The sequence below is a fragment of the Emiliania huxleyi genome (genome assembly GCF_000372725.1).
Source record: "Emiliania huxleyi CCMP1516 unplaced genomic scaffold EMIHUscaffold_109, whole genome shotgun sequence".
Taxonomy (NCBI): Eukaryota; Haptophyta; order Isochrysidales; family Noelaerhabdaceae; genus Emiliania; species Emiliania huxleyi.
The window spans coordinates 123953-144887 of NW_005201851.1; the positions used below are offsets into that span (position 1 = coordinate 123953).

The 20935-nt window shown below is 65.1% G+C and overlaps 4 protein-coding genes across 4 annotated transcripts in view; 1 reads left to right on the plus strand and 3 right to left on the minus strand.

Annotated features, from left to right (window-relative positions):
• Positions 1 to 2620, minus strand: part of EMIHUDRAFT_454389 (hypothetical protein) — a gene marked incomplete at both ends in the record, with an annotated part of 13307 nt that extends 10687 nt beyond the window's left edge. Inside the window, 4 exons of the mRNA XM_005792170.1 lie at positions 84 to 188; positions 839 to 916; positions 1172 to 1213; positions 2519 to 2620. Coding sequence (XP_005792227.1) covers positions 84 to 188; positions 839 to 916; positions 1172 to 1213; positions 2519 to 2620 — 327 coding nt within the window. The remainder of the gene's footprint in view (positions 1 to 83; positions 189 to 838; positions 917 to 1171; positions 1214 to 2518) is intronic.
• Positions 2621 to 7566: 4946 nt separating this feature from the next.
• EMIHUDRAFT_466638 (hypothetical protein) lies at positions 7567 to 9534 on the plus strand (the record flags this gene model as incomplete). Its single annotated transcript, XM_005792171.1, has 5 exons — positions 7567 to 7713; positions 7785 to 7900; positions 7996 to 8433; positions 9154 to 9240; positions 9316 to 9534. The coding sequence occupies exons 1-5, from the start codon at positions 7590 to 7592 to the stop codon at positions 9532 to 9534; spliced, it is 984 nt and encodes a 327-aa protein (XP_005792228.1). The 5' UTR covers positions 7567 to 7589.
• A 2382-nt stretch (positions 9535 to 11916) lies between these two features.
• On the minus strand, positions 11917 to 14095 carry EMIHUDRAFT_223336 (hypothetical protein; the record flags this gene model as incomplete). Its single annotated transcript, XM_005792172.1, has 4 exons — positions 11917 to 11965; positions 11991 to 12324; positions 12838 to 12982; positions 13133 to 14095. The coding sequence occupies 4 exons, from the start codon at positions 14093 to 14095 to the stop codon at positions 11917 to 11919; spliced, it is 1491 nt and encodes a 496-aa protein (XP_005792229.1).
• A 2948-nt stretch (positions 14096 to 17043) lies between these two features.
• EMIHUDRAFT_223338 (hypothetical protein) lies at positions 17044 to 18471 on the minus strand (the record flags this gene model as incomplete). Its single annotated transcript, XM_005792173.1, has 4 exons — positions 17044 to 17117; positions 17192 to 17256; positions 17661 to 17788; positions 18355 to 18471. The coding sequence occupies 4 exons, from the start codon at positions 18469 to 18471 to the stop codon at positions 17044 to 17046; spliced, it is 384 nt and encodes a 127-aa protein (XP_005792230.1).
• Between the last annotated feature and the right edge of the window lie 2464 nt (positions 18472 to 20935).

A 20935-nucleotide genomic window follows, 5' to 3' on the forward strand; every position in this document is an offset into this window, starting at 1 on the left:
GGGGAGATGCGGGGAGGTGCGGGGAAATGCGGGGAGGTGCGGGGAGATGCGGGGAGGTGCGGGGAGGTGCGGGGAGATCGCACCTCGCCCGCCTCGGGGGGCGGCCTGTCCACGACGGACGGGTCGGTCTGCAGCCGCTCGGGCAGGTCGGTGGCTCGGATCTTCTCGTCAACGTCCGTCAGCATGGCCTGCGAGATATGGGGGAGATGTGAGATATGGGGGAGATGGGGGGGAGGTGGGGGAGATCTGTGTCAGCATGGCCTGCGTGTGTTGTGTTGATATGAGAGATGGCGGAGAGATGGGGGAGAGATGGGGGAGATGTGGGGGAGATCTGTGTCAGCATGGCCTGCGAGATATGGGGGAGATATGAGAGATGGGGGAGAGATGGGGGAGATGTGGGGGAGATCTGTGTCAGCATCGCCTGCGTGTGTTGTGTGAATATGAGAGATGTGGGAGAGATGGGGGAGATATGGGGGAGATGTGGGGAGATGTGGGGAGATCTGTGTCAGCGTCGCCTGCTTGAGCGTCTCCGGCTCGGCCAGCTGCGCCAGCCTCTCCTTGAGCCTGCCCTTGCCGCCGCCGCGCCGCGCCCGCTCCGCCGCGCGCGCGCGCGCCTCCGCCCTGCGCACGCGCCGCTCCTCCTTGTCGGCCTGCTCCTCCTCGGTTAGGTCGAGGAAGTCGCCGTCCTAAGTCATTCACACCTGATCATTCTACAGGGAGCCGTTGAGTCGCATGCGTCGAGGAAGGCGCCGTCCTCTTCCGACGTCTCCTCGAGCAGCTCCGCCTCCGCCTCCACGCCGGCCCCCTCCTCGCCCCCCCCCTCCTCGCCCTCCTCGACCGCACCGCCGGTGTACTCGAGCAGCTCGCGCAGCTCCGCGTCCGTGCCGAAGATGGCCTCGCTCTCCTCCACCTGCTCCTCTCAACGGTCATAGTAATCATTAATTGTTCATGTGAATGGTAATGCCTCGCTCTCCTCCACCTGCTCCTCTCAACGTTCATAGTAATCATTAATTGTTCATGTGAATGGTAATGCCTCGCTCTCCCCCGCCTGCTCCGCGCGCTCGGCCGAGACGCCATCCTCGCGCCGCCGCCGGTGGAGCGCCTACTCCCATACCTCCACCCTACCCGAACCCAGCGGAGGGTTCGGGTACCGTGGGCGGTGCGGTGCGACCGCCTTGCCATGCGCGTCGACGATGAAGCCGTCGTCGTCGTCCTCGTCGCGCACCTCCTCCTCCCGCCCCCCCTCGCTGCCCTCGCCGCCGCCCTCCGCGCCGCCGCCGCCCTCGTCGTCGTCGTCGCCGCCAAAGAGCCGCGCCTGGCGCGGGGAGAGCGAGGCGAGGTCAGGGAGGGAGGGAGGGAGGGAGGGAGGGAGAGAGAGAGCGAGCGAGGGAGGGAGAGGAGGGAGGGAGGGAGGGGAGGGAGGGAGGGAGGGAGGGGAGGGAGGGAGGGCGGGCGGGCGGGCGGGCGGGCGGGCGGGAGGACAGGGCGAGAACCATGGGGGTAAGGGGGCAAGGGGAGGCGGCAGCGCTGTCTCGGAAGCGTCTCGGAAGTGTCTCGGAAGTGTCTCGGGAGTGTCTCGGAAGTGTCTCGGAAGTGTCTCGGAAGTGTCTCGGAAGTGTCTCGGGAGTGTCTCGGAAGTGTCTCGGAAGTGTCTCGGAAGTGTCTCGGAAGTGTCTCGGAAAGTTCGCCTGGATCTCGTCGGCGGTGTCTCCGACGACGGCGGCGGCGGAGGAGGCGGCGGGCTGGGGGCCTACAGTAGTTCACATTCTAGTAATAAAAAGAACAATTCCTTTACGGCGGCGGAGGAGGCGGCGGGCTGCGGACCCTTCTTGAGGCGCCCTCCGGCCGCGGTCTTCTTCGGCCGCGCGATCCCCGTGTTCTCCTGGCGAGCCGAGGGGAGAGGGGCCGGTGGGAGGGGCCGGGGGGGGGGGGGGGGGGGAAGGCTTCTTTGCCCCCCGCTGCACAGGCGCAACCCAAATGGCCAAAGGTGGGGGAAAAAGGGGAACCGGGGAAGGGGGCCGCAGGGAGGGAGTGGTGGGGCCGCCACCAAAGCGGCCTCCAAAAAGGCGGCCCGGACCGGGGGAGGCCCGGGCCAAGAAAATGGTGGAATCCCTGCTCTGCTCTCCTCAATCAACCCCTCGTCGTCGGAATCCAACTCCACGGCCTTCCTCCCCTTGCGCGGGCCGATCTCGTCGTCCTCCTCCCTGCCCCTGTCGTCCCTGTCCTCGTCCTCGTCCTCCGTCATCACCGCCTCCTCGTCCTCCCAGTCCTTCTCTCCCTCCGCCGCCGCGCCCGACGCCGCGGGCTCGCTCGCGCCCGCGCCGCCGCCGCCGCCGTCGCCGCGCTGCGCGCCGCCGTCGCTGCTGCCGCCTGCCGCCGCCGCATTGGCAGCCGCGCCCTCAGGATCCCAGTCGTCGTCGTCGCCTGCGGCGCCGCCGCCGTCTCCGCCCCCGCCAGCCCCGCTCGAGGATGCCGCGGCCGAGGAGGCTGCGGCGCCGCCGCCGGCTGCAGCCGGCACAGGGCTCGGAGCCTGTGGAGCGGCGGGCCCGGCCTCGTCGTCCTCCTCGTCGGAGTCCACCACGACTCGCTTCATGCGCTTCCGCGCCGGCTCATCGCTCATCGTCAGGGGCGATGGAGCGACTCGGGAAGCGGAGCCAGCGCAGCAGCGGTCACGTTTTTTTTTATCAGGCTTGGCCCTCTCTCGCATCTCTTCACCTTCTCATTGGTTGAGTATAGGTACGAGAGGGGTGCGGCATCTCTTGCGGGTCTCGCCAGGGGCGCCTACCAACCTCGCTTGCGAGGGGCGTGTGGCATGTCTGAACGGACTCGTGAGGGGCGCCTGCCTACCTCGCTTCGTCGAAGCGGCGCTTTGTACCCACACCCACCCCGCCGCATTCGTCGCCGGCGCGCGACACGTTCCTGTCGGCCGGACTGTCCTCGCCGAGTGCGTGCCGTTGAGGCGGGACGCACTCAGGGACAGTGCCGGCGGGACGCGGCTCGAGAGGCGGCTCCCGCGGAGGCACGGCTGGCACCCGTGGCGCGGGGCTCGTCTTCGGAAAGACCAGGATCGCTCTACTGGCAAACTTCTGGCTGACACGCGCGCCCGGTCGAGCCTTCGGCGGGCGCGCTGCGGTCGCACGCCTACCCAAGTCATATGCCACGGCGTGCGATCTAGATTCAGCACACGCGCCTCTGCTCGCAACCACTCATCCAATGAACTGTCGTCACCCATGAGTGCGAGATAGGGCTGGCGGCTGGCCGCTAGCCTGTGAGGAGGGCGTCCATAGACACCTCACAAGACCCCACACACGGTCTCGTCCGTGCCTTGCGGCCGGCGACGAGATTGCTAGAGGCGGAGCAAGCCTGCTCTAGTCTCACACGTTCGCCCCTGTCGCCTGTCTGTGTTGTTGTGCTGTTGTTTGTCTCTTGGCACCTTGGAGTGCTGGGGGGGGCGACAGGGGGGACGTGGCCTGAGTGATGTGTACGCCCACTCAGGATGTGTGGCAGCCCGCTGGCTGTGTGTCTCGTGAGCTTGTTTGTGTCTGTGTGTCGCTCGTGCGTGTCGTCATCATCTGTCTTGCGTCCACCCATACCGCGTTGGTGTCCAGTCCGAGCCTGACTGTTCTTCACCTTCCTACATACATGCGTTGGTCCAGAGACACCTCACATGACCCCACACACGGTCTAGTCCGGCCTCGCGGTCGGCGGAGATTGCTAGAGGAGGAGCAAGCCTGCTCTAGCCTCGCACGTTGCTTCCTGTCGTCTGTTGTTTGTTGTTGCCGTGACGACGCCCATTTGCCATTTGAAGATTGAACCGCGTTTTTCCCCGATTTTTTTGGCTGTCTCCCGAGGCACCGGTGCGCCGGCAACACAGCCAAATGCGCGAGGCGCGTGGACGCTCCTGGGCCGCGTTTGAACGGTGTGAAAACAACTCCCCACGCTTTATTACGCCAAAACAATGTCGAAAACTCCAGCTTCTCTATACCCTACGAAGTAGACTCAGCGTGTGGGCGTGACAAATCGCCCGCACTGCCATTGCTCAGCTGTTTGCATCCTGCGGAAAACGGTCCAATGGAGGGGCGGTGCCCTCGCAGGAGCTTTGCGTTGATGGCATACGTGCTGCCCCGAAAGCAGTTGCTCACCATGACGCTCGCGCGCGTGAACACAAAGAAGTCGACCAGCGCCTTTGTGTACCCGTGGCTGTGGCCTGCGGTGGCGGGGCGCCCTGTGTGCACCGGCAGGCCTCGCGATTGCACCACCAACGGGATGGCCTCGCGAATCTGCGCGTCCATTAGCTCGTTGTCGCTCGCCTCGAAGATTTGGGCATCATCGCCAGACTGGCGGGCGAGCTGCAGCGCGCAGTGCGCCATGTGTCGCGCGCCTCCCGCGCAGCCCTTATGATCGCGGCTCGTCTCGTTGACAACCTCCGGCGCGAATCGCGCGTGCATGTGGCTGTCTGTCGTGCGCATGTGCAGCGCCACAGTCCTACTTTTGCGGCGCAGGATGCTGGCCACCTCCCTCTCGACCTCCGCACCTGGTTGCACGAGGGCAGAGGCGAGGCAGTGCCTGGCGACCGCAAGCTGCGGTGAGACACGGAGCGTGGTCGCATGCTGATCTGCTTGACTTGGCACTTCCTCGAGCTCAACAACGCTGGCATTGTGCGACGCCCCAAGGAGCGGCCGATGGGCCCGTTGCGCCCGGACAACGTCACCGTACGCCACCCTCGGGACACGAGTCGGCGCGGGCGCGCCGCCCCAGTAGACAAGTGCATCTAGCTGGTGCGATGGCCTCATGAAGCTGGCCACCGAGGAATAATTGGTGCTAACCCATAGCCTGCGGTTAGTCGTCACGGCGACCGCGGCGGCTCGCAACAGAGCGTTGAGGTTGTTTCCCAAGCCGCGCTCAGCAGGGGGTTGCGATCCATGGCCTGCAGTGATCCTGCGAACCCGTACAGCAGCCAGCCGCTATGTGGCTGAACGCGCTCCACGAGCAGCCGGAGGTGCCGCGTGCAATGAATCTTCTTCGCCATGTTGGGGCCAATGAACAAAGATGAGGTTTAAACAAAAGCCGATCGCACGAACAGAGACCGTTTCAGAGCAGCCCTCACACGCTCGACTAGGTCCAGCCCTGGGTGGCGCAGGTTGTGACATTTGGCGATTCCGCGACTTACTGGGCCCCTGAGCCGCTACCCGTGTGCGATTTTTTGTGGCCCGGGCATGATACTGATAGTAAACGGGTCAGAACCGGCCAAACACAGGCTACAGCCCCACACACGCGCCCGCCATAGCTCCTGGAGAGCATGCGCGAGTGACGCGCTACAAGCCGCGAGAGTGGCATCAGAGGCAGGAACGACGTGCTCTTGCTGCACCTCGCAGCTGCACCGAGTGTGCTCGCAGTGTATGCCACGGCCACCGCCTGCGGCATTGCTCTCGTGCAGCTAGGCGACGCAGGTCCATCAGCAGGGCTCATCCAATGCGAGCGCACATTGTGCGTAGCCGCAGGCAGGTGGCAGTGCACGGCCGCACACCGGCTGTGGCGGCTCGTATGCCCCCGGCAGTGCTGCTAGTCATTAACTTGCGTATTAGGGCCGCAGCAGACTGCTGCTGTGGCAGCAGCAGCAGCAGCCTGCTGCCTGATTCAGTCAAGCCAGCGGCGCAGCGAGGCGTGCAGAATTTGCGTGGTTTTGTTCCTCCTGAGGCTGAGCGCATTCGAGCCCTTCGACCGGAGTTGGATGGTACCACGCGTCTCACTGAGACGCGGGGTACTGGCCATGGCCGGACTACGGAGCGTGAGGTGGCGAGCGGAGCGAGCGACAAAACAACGAGAAAAACACGGATCTGACGATTGTCACAGAACGTCAGATCTTGCGCCACCCAGGGCTGGACCCAGTCGCTCGCTGTCCGCACGCTCGCGCCCTGGGCCGCCGACGACCCGGTCGGGCGGGCTGAGCGGCCGCCGTGCACCATCAGGCAGGCGCGCGACCACCCACAGCACACCGCAGCCCGCCGCGCAGCCCTGCCAGCCAGCCTGCAATCTACCAATCTTCGCGCATGTGGGCCACGATGAATAAAGATGAAAAGCAAGAAAAAAGAAAACGTGCGATTCGAGTCGAAGGTGCGGTTCGCCATAGCGAGGCGTTTACCGCTCCTGCACTTGTCACGCAGGGGGGGGGGGGGGGGGCAGTGACTGGTACGTATGACGAGACGCACTCTTTACTGGTACGTGTGGGTGACTCTTTTAATTTGATATGATTACAACTGAGTTGGTGACGAGAGAGGTGTTCATCCGATCTGTCGGACTTACGCACTCTTTACTGGTACGCCTTTGACATTACACACATACATTGCATTCAGCCATCAAGGCATCAACCAGTAACTCGCCGCCTGTACACAATCGCGCGAGGCACGAAGCGCCAAGCCGCATCGGTTAATTGCTCCTCCTGGCTCCGTGTCCTCCGACTGCTCTGCGCGTGTCGTCAGCAGCGCGCGCGAGCATGCACATGTTGCCAGTGAGAGAGTGGCGGCGATTTGACCTCGGCTGTGAGGACCTCTGTTCTCGTGAGGACCTCTGCTGAGAGGACCTCTGCTGTGAGGACCTCTCATCTCGCTGGAGTACGCCTAGGCGCGGCCATGACCCCTGACCCCCGTGCCGCTGCGCCATCTCGGGCTTCTGCTTTCCACCATCTCGCTGCCTGCGTCTCGCGCTGCCTCCCTCCAGCGTGCCGCTGGCGATCAGAGGAAGCTCAATAAGAGAAGGTGAAAGCAGGGTGAAAGTCAGTGTAAGGTGGTGCAAGTCGCTCTGCGCTCTCAGCATCTATTCTTTTTCTCGTTTTTGTTGGTGAAAGAAAGAAAGAAAACACACATCAAGGGGTCGAGTACCTGATCGCACCACTCGTCTACTTTCTTTATGTTTGTTGTAAAATTCTTTATGTGTTTGTTTGAAATGGGATTTCGGTTTTTGACGGAGGCGCCTAGAGCAACTTGGAAAGGGCACCAACCACGAGACACCTTTTTGAGATAGTGTGTGTCGATGCCACACTGCTCTGACACTCGCCGCGCTCCCTCGATCATTCCTTAGCCGGTTGGTGGAGGCGGTGGACCTCTGCCGTGAGAGGACCTCCTGCTGTGAGGACCTCCGTCTGCCTGCTGAGGACCTCTGATCATGAATAGAAAGGGTCCCCTAACTCTCTCGCTGGCGCTCCCTGAACGCGTCCTGTGCTTCTTGATCGCGTCGGCGAAAAATTTTCGGCGAAATGCATCAGGCTCGGACTGGACACCAACGCGGTATGGGTGGACGCGAGACAGATGATGACGACACGCACGAACGACACACAGACACAAACAAGCTCACAAGACACACAGCCAGCTGGCTGCCACACACCCTGAGTTGGCGTATACATAACTCAGGGCCACATTCTTCCTGTCGCCCCCCCCAGCACTCCAAGGTGCCAAGAGAAACAAACAAGGGCACAACAAACAACAGACGACAGGAAGCAACGTGCGAGGCTAGAGCAGTGAGAGAGGCTTGTATCATAAGAATTCTTTTTGTCTGAGGAAGCTCGTCCAGCTTCGCTTGCCATCGCCCAAGCGATGGCCTCGCTCCCCCGCATCGAGCGCACCCCAAGCACAGACACAGCCGACGAGCCCGCTCACAGCAGTGCGGAGCAAGCGTACGCCGCCCTCACCGCGGAACTGCAAAAATCTGGCTTCGACGGTGTCGCTCTCTCCTTCTCCTCGCCACGCCCTTTGCTCCCTCCCCTCTCACTCTCGTCGCCGCTGCCTCAGTCGTCGCGCCGCTGCGAGCCGGCTGGTACAACGACTACATCCGCGAGCTCGGCCTCTCGACCGACTCGACGGCCTACCTGCAGGCGCCTCCCTCCCTCGCAGCCTGCGGATCGGCTGTGCCACTCCTCCCGCGTCTCTTCCCGCCGCGCCACAGCACTGGCCTCCCTCGGGCGTCTGCAGAGCCCACCACCGTCGCGCAGCGATTGCACAGGCGTCCGGCGAGCGGCACGCCTCGGGCGAGGAGGCGCCCTTTGCGCTCGCGCCGCTGCCCGACTTTGGGCGGTCGGGCGACGCGCTGGCGATACTCGTCGGCAACTCGCGCGCCATGTGGCCGGCGTTCCTGCGCTGGCTCAAGGCGCAGAAGGACCCGGACGCCCTCTCCGACCCCGTCGACACCTTTGCAGCGGAGGCCATTTGCGGCGCTGTCGGCCGCTTCGCCGCCGCGTCCGCCGCAGCAGCCGGCCGAAAGGCGGCGGTGGCGCACGACAGCTTTTGGGCGTCCGACATGACGCCCACGCGGCTGGTCGACATGAACCGCGCCGCGCGCGTCGCCGGAGTCTGCTACTTTAGCGACGCCATGTTCCTCAGCGTGCACCCGACGTTCGGCGCGTGGGTCGCGTTTCGCGCTGTCGTCGTGCTCGACCTGCCGGCAAGAGACACTGCCTAGACACTCCCTAGACACTTCCTAGACACTTCCTAGACGCTCCCTGGGCACTTTCTAGACACTTTCTAGACCTAGTCACTTCCTAGACACTTCCTAGACACTTCCTAGACACTTCCTAGACGCTTCCTAGACGCTTCCTAGACGCTTCCTAGACGCTCCCTGGGCACTTTCTAGACACTTTCTAGACCTAGTCACTTCCTAGACACTTCCTAGACACTTCCTAGACACTTCCTAGACACTTCCTAGACACTTCCTAGACACCTCCTAGACACTTCCTAGACTCTTCCTAGACACTTCCTAGACACTTCGTAGACACTTCCTAGACACTTCCTAGACACTTCCTAGACACTTCCTAGACACTTCCTAGACACTTCCTAGACACTTCGTAGACACTTCCTAGACACTTCCTAGACACTTCCTAGACACTTCCTAGACACTTCCTAGACACTTCCTAGACACTTCCTAGACACTCCCTAGACACTCCCTAGACACTCCCTAGACACGTCCTAGACACTTCCTAGACACTCCCTAGACACGTCCTAGACACTCTTCGTGCTCGACTTGCCGGCGAGATGAACCTAGTCTGCCCGGGATCACCAGGCATCTCTCTCCTGCGGTGTTCCGAGAGAGTCCGAGATCGACCGAGATTTGGACCGAGATTGACCGAGATTGGCCCGAGATTGACCGAGATTGGCCCGGGAGCAGGCGTCGCACCTGCGAGGCCCTCCCGCGCCGCTGCCTCCGCTGCTGAGTGACGACGAGGCGGCGGCAGCCAAGGCTGCGTTTGACGAGGCGCTGCGCTGCGTCGACATCACATTTGCTCGGAACTAGCAACGGTGCATGACACCGCGGTCCGGCTGTGACCAGGCGCTGCGTGCCTCGGCCGCGGAGGAGCTGCGTGTGGACGGCATGCCGCGGCACCTGGCGCACAAGTGGGCGGCGATGCGCGACTGCGTGCGCCGGGGGCGCGAGCACCGCTACGGCGCGCGGCAGAGCGAGTACCACTACACCAAGGACCGGTCTCTGCTCGCGGCGGAGCTGGCCAGGCTGGAGGCGGAGGAGGGGAAGCAGCGAAGCGGGCGGTGAGGGTAAGGCACGCTCTAAATAAATAAATAAAAACGGACACCTCTCTACTCGTACTGTGAGATGGGTAAAAAGGAACAGGCCCCCGCCCTTGCGATCTCCTTTGTGCAGGGTTCTTTGTGGGTGTGGTCGGAGACTAGCCGGGGTCGTCCTCCCGATGGGGGACTAGCACTAGCCGTCTTCCACATGGTCCCTCGGGTCCCTGCTGCTCCTAATCTCTTCGTACATCCTCCTGCTGATCTCCGCAAAGTCCTGCTCCCTCCCTCGTCTCGCCCTGCGCGCGTCTGCTCCGCCTCACCGTCTTCTGCCCTGCGTCGTCTGGCGACGGGTCCCCTCCATAAAGGGTGTGGACCGTGAGTTTGAGGAAATCGAGGGACGCGACCCACTTCGCCACAGACGGTCCCGCGCCTCGCCGCTACGTGGCCCAGTATGACAGGGACACACCCCGCACCGTCCGCTGTGTCCCCGTCTTTGTCCGGAGTGAAAAGTCCAACGCGCTCGTCGGTGACGGTGGCCCTCAACCTGCGCCGCGCTCGGCGAACCTCGACAGCGCCTTCGGCGGCATGCATCTCTCTGCGCCTGAAGCCTGGAGAGCAGCTCCTCTGCTGCGCACACGCTCTGCACAGATGGCACAGCCTACTGTGCGGCTGCCACAGCTGTGACAGCGATGAGCTCGCCCTCACTGGCCCTCAGTCACTTGTGCTGCGGCTTGTGTGAGCGACACTGCTCGGCGACTGCCAGCACACTGTGAGACCATGGGTGGGAGGTAAAACCACGCTACCAGCGCTTGGTCACATCGGCCCCGAGGTCAGGTCCTTCTACTCTGTTGATGACAACACTTGTCTACTCGCTGGAGCCGAGCAGGAGGGCCCGGCGCACAACCCCTGGTCAACTCACGGTCCACACCCCGTATTCGGTCGAGGTCGCCGCCCTCCTCGTGCCTCTTCACGCTTTGCAGAAGTGGTGAACTTTAAAAAAGCATCATGTGATGCTTCTTGGGGGGGCTTGTCTGAAAAGCTCGCACATCCCTGCGGTGTCCGGTGAGCGCTGTGGTCGCCGCAGACTGGCTCCGACTTGACGGCGGTTCCTTGACGAGGCACAGGGCTTTGAGGTCGGCGTCGAGCTGCTGCAACCGAGGGTGTTCGACGCCCCACGAGAATGCGGTGAAGTAGTTAAGGAGGCACTTGGAGCCACGTTCGCTGTCGGTGATGATGCGCACAAAGTCGTAGTCGACGTGGTTAGGGCCTCCAGCTCGGGTGACGTTGCAGCTGCGAACGAACCTGGCAAAGATCTCTGGCTTGATCTTGTACTTGCCCGCCTCATATCCGGGTTCGTCGCGCATCGCATGTTCGGGTGGTGCCTTGGCCTGCGGAGTTTTGTTGATGAATTCGTCGACGACCTTTCGGCTCCGGCCGTCCGCAGGTTTGAGCGAGTTGAAGCAGTTCCATGCCTTCTTCCACTCGCGTCGGTTCGCCCAGTAGAATGCGGACCTGGTCTGTTCCTCCAGCGTCTGCGTCCGTCGCCTTGTGCAGCTTCCGTTCTCGCACAAGAGGGTCAGTCACATTCTTTGCCTTATACAGCGCGTACGGCGCAGTTATCCTTCCTTTGCTATCGAATTTAGTGATCTCGTGCCATCCCTTCTTTCTGTATTGCAATAGAACCATCGCCATGCAGAGATTAGCGTCGCGTCGAGCGTACCGTCCGTGCTCAGCTGGTTCGCCCGTACTCGCGACCGATCCTCCGTCGTCATATTCTTGAGCAGATCCTCAGCTCCATGCTTCTTCCTCTTATATGCCGTGTCCTTCAGAGGGTACATGCGCGTATAATTGCCGTTTGACGTGTTGAAGAGCGCGTCCAGCGTCTTCTCGTACGTGACGGGGCACGTAACAAAACACTCTCCGACATTCGTGTCCAGCCATCCTATCACGCTACCTAGCAGGACGCTCTTCACCTGCGAAACCTGGTTCGAAGTAACCGCGTCTTCGCATGGTACACACGTCTCGTGCTCTCGTCCGTCGATCCGCAAGTGTCTCCGCGAGTATGGCTCTACAACTCTCTTCTTCCAGTCGCGATCTCTCCCCGCTTCTCGTGAAACACGCATGTCTCGCGGGGAGGCTTCTCCGAGTGCCTTATCCCATGCAAAACACGCATGTCTCTCTCGGTTGGGATGGGCACGTTTTTATTGCTCCGACGTAGCACTTCTCCGGGGCCCGCATCCGGCGCCAGGCACGCGCCACATAGTAAGAGCCGTAGAGAGGGATATGCGGCGTTTCGGGCGACAAACAGCGCTGCGACCGCGAAGTGGCGGTGGACTTAGACTACTACCCAACCAGTTCTCGGGACAGAGACACAATACACTCAGTTGGATCGCAGTCTTGCGCTGCCTCACATTGGGCTGATGGTGATTGCGACGTCGAACATCGATGCGGTGCTCCTTACAACCGTGCGACGCACCTCACCCAAGCCCGCTCCTCAGACCAGTTCGAGAAGGCTGCGCAAGCTGCGGGTCGACCGACGCCTGCGCTGCCCGCACCACCCGCGTGCGCTGCCGCTTCGCATTGACGCGCTTCTGGCGCCACAGTGTGCTGCTGCTATGCGCATTGCAGTGCGCCAGCGTGTCGCTGCCCCGCCAGTGGCGGCACTCGGACACGGGCGCGTCGCAGATGAGGCAATAGCAGTTGGGGCAAACCGCCTCGTTGCCATCGATTGGCGCCGCGACCAGCCTCTCGGCCGCATGGAAGGGGTGAAGCGGGCAGAGCGCCCGCTGGTGCGGCAAATGCTCGGGCAGCAGGCCTGTGCGGTGCAAGCAAGGGAGTGGGTAAGTGAGGATCATCTCACGTTGACTATTGACTAGTTCCGAAGCGCCTGATGCGGCAGAGATCTGCACGTCGCCGCCTTCCAGCAACGGAGCGGCAGCGGCGGAGCTTTGAGGCGGCGGCGCCACCTCCTCCACCCCATCGTCATCGTCGCTCATCGCCCCCCCCTCCTCCTCCTCCGCCTCCGCCTCCTCCTCCTCCACCTCCACTTCCACCTCATCGTCCTCTCCCTCCCCCGCCGCCTCGCGTTGAACGCTCGCGTCGGGCGCAGAGGGCGAGGCGTCGCTCGAGGATGACAGTGCGTCGCCGCCGCTGCCGCCGCCGCTGCTGCCGCCGCCGCCGCCTCCGCCACCAGCTCGCCTCGCACTCTGCCCCGCGTCTGTCGCTCCTCGCGCCCGCTTCTTCCTGACGGCACGCCCGCCCGCCGCCGCCGGCTCCGCCTCCCTCACCGCCCTCGCATACGCCACCGCCGCCTCCACCGCCGTGGCACAGCTGCCGAGGCTGACACTCCTCCCATTCACCATGTGCCGTGCCTCGAATCGGCCAGAGGATGAGTCCTCGCGCACGCCCCTGTAGCCGGTGGCGTTGCTGCTCGATAGGTGCAAGCGCAAGCCCTCCGCCTCCTCCTCGAGGACCTGCACGTGCCGCGGCGCCACGGCCTCCGCTGACGAAGGTTGAGCTGGAGGCTGGTACTCGCCGCCGCCGCCGCCGCCGCCGTGACTGGCCGAGCCGCCGCCGCCGCCGCCGCCGCCGCCGCCGCCGCCGCCGCCGCCGCCGCCCTCGACGAGCAGGTCCCGCTTGAAGGTGAAGGAGAGGCCCTTGGAGTGGTCGCGGCGGAGCACATCCAGCCAGGCCGCCTCCCGGGGCACACGCTTCATCTTCTTCAGCTCGGGAATGCAGTTTTGATACATCCGTTTCAAATAGAGCTCAAGAAGCTTCGCCGCGGTTGTGGCATCGGCTGCGGAGCGCCGCAGCTCGAGGTACTCGCCGGCAGCGAGCGAGGCCAGCGCAGAGTACAGCCCGCATCGATCCTGCACCCCAACGTCGGCCAGAAGCGAGCAGCACTGCAGCCCGGCAATTTTCCTGTCTTTCGCTTTCATCACCAGCCCGTACAGCTGCACCGCCATCGCCTCGGTGAGCACGACCGCCCGCGGAAAGCTCCGCGTCCGCATCGCTTCGGCGAGGAGCCGCACGTCTGCGCTGCCCGGCGCGAAGGGCGCCGCATCGGCGGAGATCCAGTCGCCTCCTCCTCGCAGCCGACCAGCCTCCTGCAGCTCGCCGACCGCCCGCGCATAGGCCACCGCCGCCTCCACCGCCGTGCCGAAACTACCGATGTAGACATCCTTGCCATCCACCTTGCGACGCGCCTCGAAGCGGCCAGAGGGGCGGTGCTTGCACACGCCACTGTAGCCGGCGTTGCTGCGGCTCGAGAGGTGCAGGCGCAAGCCCTCAGCCTCCGTGGCCACTGTCGGAGGCTGGTACTCGCCGACCGCCCGCGCATACGCCACCGCCGCCTCTACCGCCGTGTCGAAGTAGCCGAGGCTGACACTCCTCCCATTCACCATGTGCCGTGCCTGGAAGCGGCCAGAGGCCTGCTTGCGCACGCCCCTGTAGCCGGTGTTGCCGCTGCTCGAGAGGTGCAAGCGCAAGCCCTCCGCCTCCGTCGCGACCGCTGCCCCTTGAGGCTCGGATGCCGCCCGCCCCGGCTCGGACGCCGCGAGCGCTTCGGTACGCGAAGCCAGCGGCATCAGTTCTGTGCGCGCAGAGCCAGCCCCGCCACGGTGGCGTCGGCGACAGCCACTGATTGCGAGAGCTGTGGCTCGCGCGAGCAGATCGGTGAAAAGAATTTTACAACCGGTGAAAAGAATTTTACAACAAAACTCCCTCGCACGACACTGGGCACAGGACTGGGCACGGGACTGGCTCGCACTGGCACTAACACAGGTACACCACGGGAGCCGCCTAAGCGACTCCGGCGAGGGTGGCGAGGCACTTAGCTCCGTGCACCCGCCCACCCCCGCCACAGGCAAGCTCATTCACGACCTGCTCTGCGATTGCCGTGTGAAGAACGACTGAGATGCGCTGCTTCTGCAGCCCCAGCCAGCTCTTGGTGGTCCAAGTCACCTCATCGAGGTACTGGGCCCGCGTCAGCTTGTTCTGTAGTACGTCCGCCGCCTTCCTGAGGATCTCACGGACCCCCTTTCCGAACCCGCCGAACGATTCGAACAGCAGCAGCTGCACTTCGACGCCCTTGTCTTCCCTGGCGTAGCGATAGTCCCCGCCGTAGGACGGTATGCGGCGGTCGCCGCCCACCACCCTGCCCCCCCTGGTATGCCAGCGCCCGGTCCCTTGCCCTCTCTCGCCCTTGCTCTTCCTCTCCCCCTCAATGCCGCCCCCCCGGTACCCTTCCCCCCCCCCCCCTCTTCTTTTCCCCCCCCCTCCCCCTCCCCCCCCCCCCCCCCTTCCCCCCCTCCCCCTCCTCGCAGTAGGGCCCATGCCCCTCAACCATGTTCCGGTAGAATGATTCAGTGTTGCCGAAAGCGACAAAAGCGCCCTTCCGACGGTGAAAAGATTTTCGGACTAAACTCGCTCGCACAACACTCCAGTCCGAGCCTGACTGTTCTTCACCTTCCTACATACATACATACAACACTGGGCAAACGCTACAACGGCGACAGGCAGAGCTGTGGCTGAAAAGAAGAAAAATCTCGCTGGAATAAACAAAATTAAAGACAGAGAATGCTTGTGGTCTGCTATAGACCTCGCGTCTGCCTCTTCCTCTCTACTTGACATGCTGCACGTACGAGAAGGCCACTGTCGGAGGCAGGTACTCGCCGACCGCCCGCGCATACGCCACCGCCGCCTCTACCGCCGTGTCGAAGGTGCCGAGGAATGCCCTCCTTCCGCCCACCCTTTGCATCGCCCGGAAGCGGCCAGAGGCCTGCTTGAACACGCCCTTGTACCCGGTGCTGTTGCTGGAGAGGTGCAAGCGCAAGCCCTCCGCACCAGCCACTGTCGGAGGCTGGTACTCGCCGACCGCCCGCGCGTACGCCGCCGCCGCCTCCACCGCCGTGCCGAAGGGCCGTCTCGGGGCAGGTCCGTCTCGAATGGATAGCCCTGGGCTCGGCCGGTTGGCTCGGCTAGCACGAACGTGGGGACGTGTAACGACTCGACACGGGTGGGCGAGAGCTTGAGATAGTCTAGCCGCCTCGAGAGAGGTTGCCCTGCTTAGTGGGGCGGAACCCTGCGAACAGGTGCACCAGGGTTCTCTGAATCGTACCCTGGGCGAGCAAGGGAAGTGGTTAGGAGTCTGGGGCCCAGAGAGGATTGTCGAGATGGCATGCGAGAGCGGTGGGCGAAGGTGGCGCGGCTGGAGGTGGGCGAAGGTGGCGCGGCTGGCGGGTGGTGTCCGAGGGACGATGATGAGTTGTCAGTTGGGGCGCGAGCACGCGCGGGGTTCATACTACACAGGGTGCTGATTGTGAGCTGTGCTATGCCTGCAGGTTTTTTTTCGACTCCCTCCTCGTCTCGCCCTGCGCGTTAGCTCCGCCTCCCCGTCGTCTGCCCTGCGTCGTCTGGCGACTGGTCCTCGGTTGAGGTCGCCGCCCTCCTCGTGCCTCTTCCCATACCCAACGTTCCCTCGGCGGCCGATGCCGCGTCTGCTCCCGCGGCTCCCCGGGTCTGCCCTGCTCTCGTCTGCGCTAGTTTCTATTTATTGTCATCACCGGCGTGTCCACAGGTGTGCGCGTAAAAGATTCATTATTTTCCTCTTTCCGCGCACACACCTGTAGCACGCGCCCGATACTCCATCTCGCTCCGCGGGCCGGTGGGTCTCATGCTTCTCAACGAGACATGGCTAAAGCCGTATCCGTGCAGCGTGCGCTACGCAGCTCTATGCTCCTGGGGCGGATAAGCGGCGCCACGCAAGGCGTGGGGCAGCGGCGCCGCCTCCCCCCCGGCCGGATCGGCGGCAGCCGAGGCGCCGCCCCCCTCCGCGCCGCCTCCCTCCGCACTGCCTGCCCCCGCGACGCCGCCTGCCGCCTCGCCGACGCCCCCCCCGGCGAGGAACTCCTCGCCACCAGCCTCCGCCTGCTCCGCCGCGCGCCTCGCTAGCCGCGCAGTCACCTCGTCAAGCTGCGCCAGGGCCGCGACCCTCGCCTCCGCCGTCTCCCCCAGCGCCGCACCCGCCTCCGCAGCCGCCGCCTCCGCAGCCCCATCGGCCGCCGTCAGAGCGGCGAGGCGAGCGGCGGCGACTTGCGGGGCGGCGGCCTGCGGGGCGGCGGCCTGCGCCGACGCCACCCCCGCCCTCGCCTCCGCCGCCGCTGCCGCCGCCGCCGCCCTCGCGCGCAAGTCCGCGACCGCAAGCCCCTCGAGGGTCGAGTCGCCCTGCCGCGCCGCCAGCAGTCCGGCGTCGGCGAGTCGCAGGCGCCTCGTTGGTAATCACGCATAGTTAGCCCTCCACACAGACTGTGCGCTCAGACGGCGTCCGGCGAGACGCAAACGCCTCTCCAGCGTCGCGCGCTCGTCGCCCGACGCGCCGACCGCCGCGCGGGCGAGGTTGTCGCGCACCCGCTGCAACCGCGCGCTCGTCATGCCCCGCCGGTTGAGCGCCTGCTCTTGGACACGAGCGAGACTCAGCAGTCACAAACCAGCTCCAGCCCGCCGTGGCACGAAGGTTGAGCGCTCCTGTGATGGCTTACGAACGCGTCACGAGTCCATCATACAGCTCGCCATGCCCGGCGGGCAATGCGCCTCGTTGAGACGCGTCCCCTCCGCGAGCAGAGCGGCCTATTCACCGCCGCGAGCGTGAAGAGACGCCGTTCACACCCTCCCCGCCCGGCCACCTGCGAGAGCAAAAGAGGCCGACACAGAAGCCGCCTCCACCGTGGCTGGCGGGGAGTCTGCCCGCCTGTTCACACCGAAGCTGTGAAGAGCCGCCGTTCACACACAAGACTGCGTCGTGCAGCGCGGAGAGCTCGGCCGCCCCAACGCCGGCGACTCCGCGAACCGCTGCTCGGCCGCTCGCGGCGGCGGCGGCGTTGCGAACGGCGGCTGCGGCTGCGGCTGCGGCGGCTGCTGCGGCTGCTGCGGCTGCGGTGGCTGCGGCGGCTGCTGCGGCTGCTGCGGCTGCTGCTGCGGCTGCTGCTGCGGCTGCGGTGGCTGCGGCGGCTGCTGCGGCTGCTGCGGCTGCTGCTGCGGCTGCTGCTGCGGCTGCTGCTGCGGCCGCGGCGGCCGGGGCGGCAAGGGTTCCTGAGGAAGCTGGCCGTTGTCGTCGTCCCGCAAGTACTCGGCGCGAAAGTCAGCCTATGGGACAGGTCCGTGAAGGGGAGCTCCCCGAGGAGGCTCGAGCGGCTGCCCCGCGGGTACTCGGTGCGGAAGTCGGCCCAGAGCAGCAGCATGGCGACCAGCGGCGCGACGGCGAGCTCCGCGGCGAGGCGCGCCTATTCACAGCAGCTGCTGTGAAGAGGCGCCGTTCACAGCGGAGGGACGGCGAGCTCCGCGGCGAGGCGCGCCGCCGCTCGCAGCGTCAGCAGCGGGTAGAGGAGGGCACGCCCTCCGCCTCCTCCGCCTCCTCCGCCTCCTCCGCCTCCTCCGCCCCCGCCCCCTTGGCGCGCGCCGGTGCCGAGCCGGTGGCGCAGCGCGCACAAGAGGGAGACGGCGAGGGCAGAGAGGGCGAAGACGCCGAGCAGGAGCAGCGGGAGGGGGAGCGCGTCCTCCGACAGGAGCCTGTTCCTTCATTACACACCGTTCAACAGCAGTGATGGGCGGTGCGGCACAACCGTCCGACAAGCGCCTGTCCACTCAAAACGAGCAGTCAAGAACTGGCTAACGGTGGTGCCGCACAGCATCCTCCGACAGGCGCCGCGAAGTCGCCCGCCCCACCGCCGCCAGCAGCGCACCGATGCTGCCGGGCGGCGGCGGCGCGGCGGGGTTCGCGAGCAGTGCGTGGCCGATGTCATATGAGGCGAGCGCGCCTAGAAGTAGTCCGTCTTGATGAAGGAGTCACTCCTCGATTAGCTGTCCCCCCGAGGTCGTATGAGGCGAGCGCGCCGCCGTCGTAGAGCACGAGCGCCGTCGGCGCGGCGTCGGGGCCGGAGCCTGCCACCGCAGGCAGCAGCAGCATCGCGAGGGGCTCGGCGCCTGTGCGGATGAGACGGAAGGGGTGCATCTCGGCTGTGCCTCTCGCTGCACCTCGGCTGCCTCTCTGCTACGTTCTGCTGTCTCTCTGCTGCCTCTCTGCTGCCTCTCTGCTGCCTCTCTGCTGCCTCTCTGCTGCCTCTCTGCTGCCTCTCTGCTGCCTCTCTGCTGCCTCTCTGCTGCCTCTCGGCTGCCTCTCGGCTGCATCTCGGCTAAGCCTCGCCCGCCAGCGCCTCCACCGCCGGCAGAATCGCCGTCTGCAGCCGCCAGGAGTCTGACGCGTCGACCTCGGCGGCCGCCCCCTCCCCCTCCGCCCCGCCCCCGCCCCCCGCCCCCGCCCCCTCTCTCCCCAGACCCGCCTCCGCCTCCCTTGCGCCGCCCTCCTCCTCCGCCAGCCTCGCCTCCTCCTCCTCCTCCACCTCCGCCTCCACCTCCGCCTCCTCCGCCGCCGCCTCCTCCGCCGCCTCCGCCTCCTCCTCCGCCTCCTCCCCCCCCTCCTCCGCCTCCTCCGCCTTCTCCGCCTCCGCCGCCTCCGCCTCCTCCGCCTCTGCCTCCAGCCCGAACCACCACAGCGCCCAGCGGCGCCACCTCCTCCACGCCCGCCCCACGAGCCGAGCGTGCCTAACGGCAACAGCGACAAGACATCGCGATCAGCGAGCGATCAACAGCCTGCCGCCGCGAGCCGCGAGCGCCTGAGGACAATGGCGGTGATTCGTTCTCAACGATGACCCATTCACACCCGCCCCCAGCGAGCCGGCCGAGCCTAGGCGAGACGCGAGCCGCATAAAAAAAGAAAACGCGGCCGTGCCAAGCACCACCGCGCGGGGGATTTGGGAGCGCCAAGTGGCGCCAGACGCCGCGGCACGCGCCGCCGCGCCGCCCTCCCCCCTCGCCATCGCCTCCTCGAGCGCCGCCGCCGCGGCGAACGCGGCGGAGGCGGCGGAGGCGTTGAGCGAGAGGAGGAGGACCGCGTGCGGCGAGAGCAGCAGCGCGATCTGCGGCGCGGCCCCTACAGTCATGCCCCGTCAGCCGCTCCAGCCCGGCTGCGGACTCCTCACTCTGCCGCGGTCTGCGGGGCGGCTCCGTGGGCGAGCAGCGTGAAGGAGGAGGCGGCGACGCCTAAGGGAAGAGAGCCGTGAAACAAAGGCCGGGCGACGGCAGCGTGAAGGAGGAGGCGGCGACGCCGTCGATCTCGAGCTCGAGCATACCCATGCCTGTAGGGAAGGCTGCGAGGCGGTTCAGGGAAGGCTCCTCCTCAATCTCCAGCCCGAGCATGCCCGTGCCGGTTAGCGTGGCCACGCTGTGACCGTGCGCGACGGCGACGTGCTCGCCTGTTCACAGCCGGCAGGTGCGAAGCGGCGCCGTTCACACCGCGCGTGTGCCTCGGCCGTATCTCGCGCGTATCTCGGCTACATCTCGCCGTCGGCAGACCCCCCCACGAGAGGACTCGCCGCCCCCGCCGCCTCGCCCGCCGCGCCGCCTCGCGAGCGCTGCGCCGCAGTTGTCGTCACCGCGCGGAGGACCCAGCCCCGCACCTGTTCACAGCTAGAGGTGTGAAGAGACGCTGTTCACAGCCGTCGTGGAGGACCCAGCCCCGCACCGGTTCGCAAGCCGGGAGCAGGCGGCGGGCTGGCGGCAGGCACCTGCGATGGTGAGAACATGGACACCTCCAAAGGCCCAGGGTTCCACAGCTAACTGTGGACAGCGTCATCTCTTCTAACTTCTCTCGATCCTACAAAGGGCGGGGACAGTACAGTATGGGATGTCTGTTCAGCAACAGCTCAGGCCCGTGCGGCTGTCGCGTGAGGCGGTGTGCGGTTGGCACGTGCCATTGGAGGTGTCTAGGAAGTGTCTAGGAAGTGTCTAGGAAGTGTCTAGGAAGTGTCTAGGAGGTGTCTAGGAGGTGTCTAGGAGGTGTCTAGGAAGTGTCTAGGAAGTGTCTAGGAAGTGTCTAGGAAGTGTCTAGGAAGTGTCCAGGCAGGCACCATGCAGGCGGCGCCCTGGCCCCTGGAGAGAGAAGGCGGACACGCAGACCCTCATCGCCGCCTGACTAGTTCATGGAGCAACACTCACTCACTGAGCCGCGGGAGTCACCCCTCGCCTCCCCTCCCCGCCGCCGTCGCCGTCGCCGCCGCCCGCGGGCGCAAGAACTTCGCCGACGAGAACCGACGCGTCCATCCGCCGCCGCCGCCGGTCCATCTCCACGCGCGCGGTCTCGAGGCCTGTCCAGCGGCGCGGGGGGGTGAGCGCAGCAGCCCCAAGCTCCACGCCGCAGCTCCACTCTCGAGGTCTCGCCTCCTCCTCCCCGCCCTCGCCGCGCGCTTGCCTCGAGACCCCCCTCGCCGCGAAGTTTAGGTTGTTGGTGTGGTCTTGCCGTCTTTTTTTTCTGTAGCCTAAGTTACTGTGCCCGGCTTTGTCAATTTTCATTTGACGTTTGTTCTGTTTGGGGC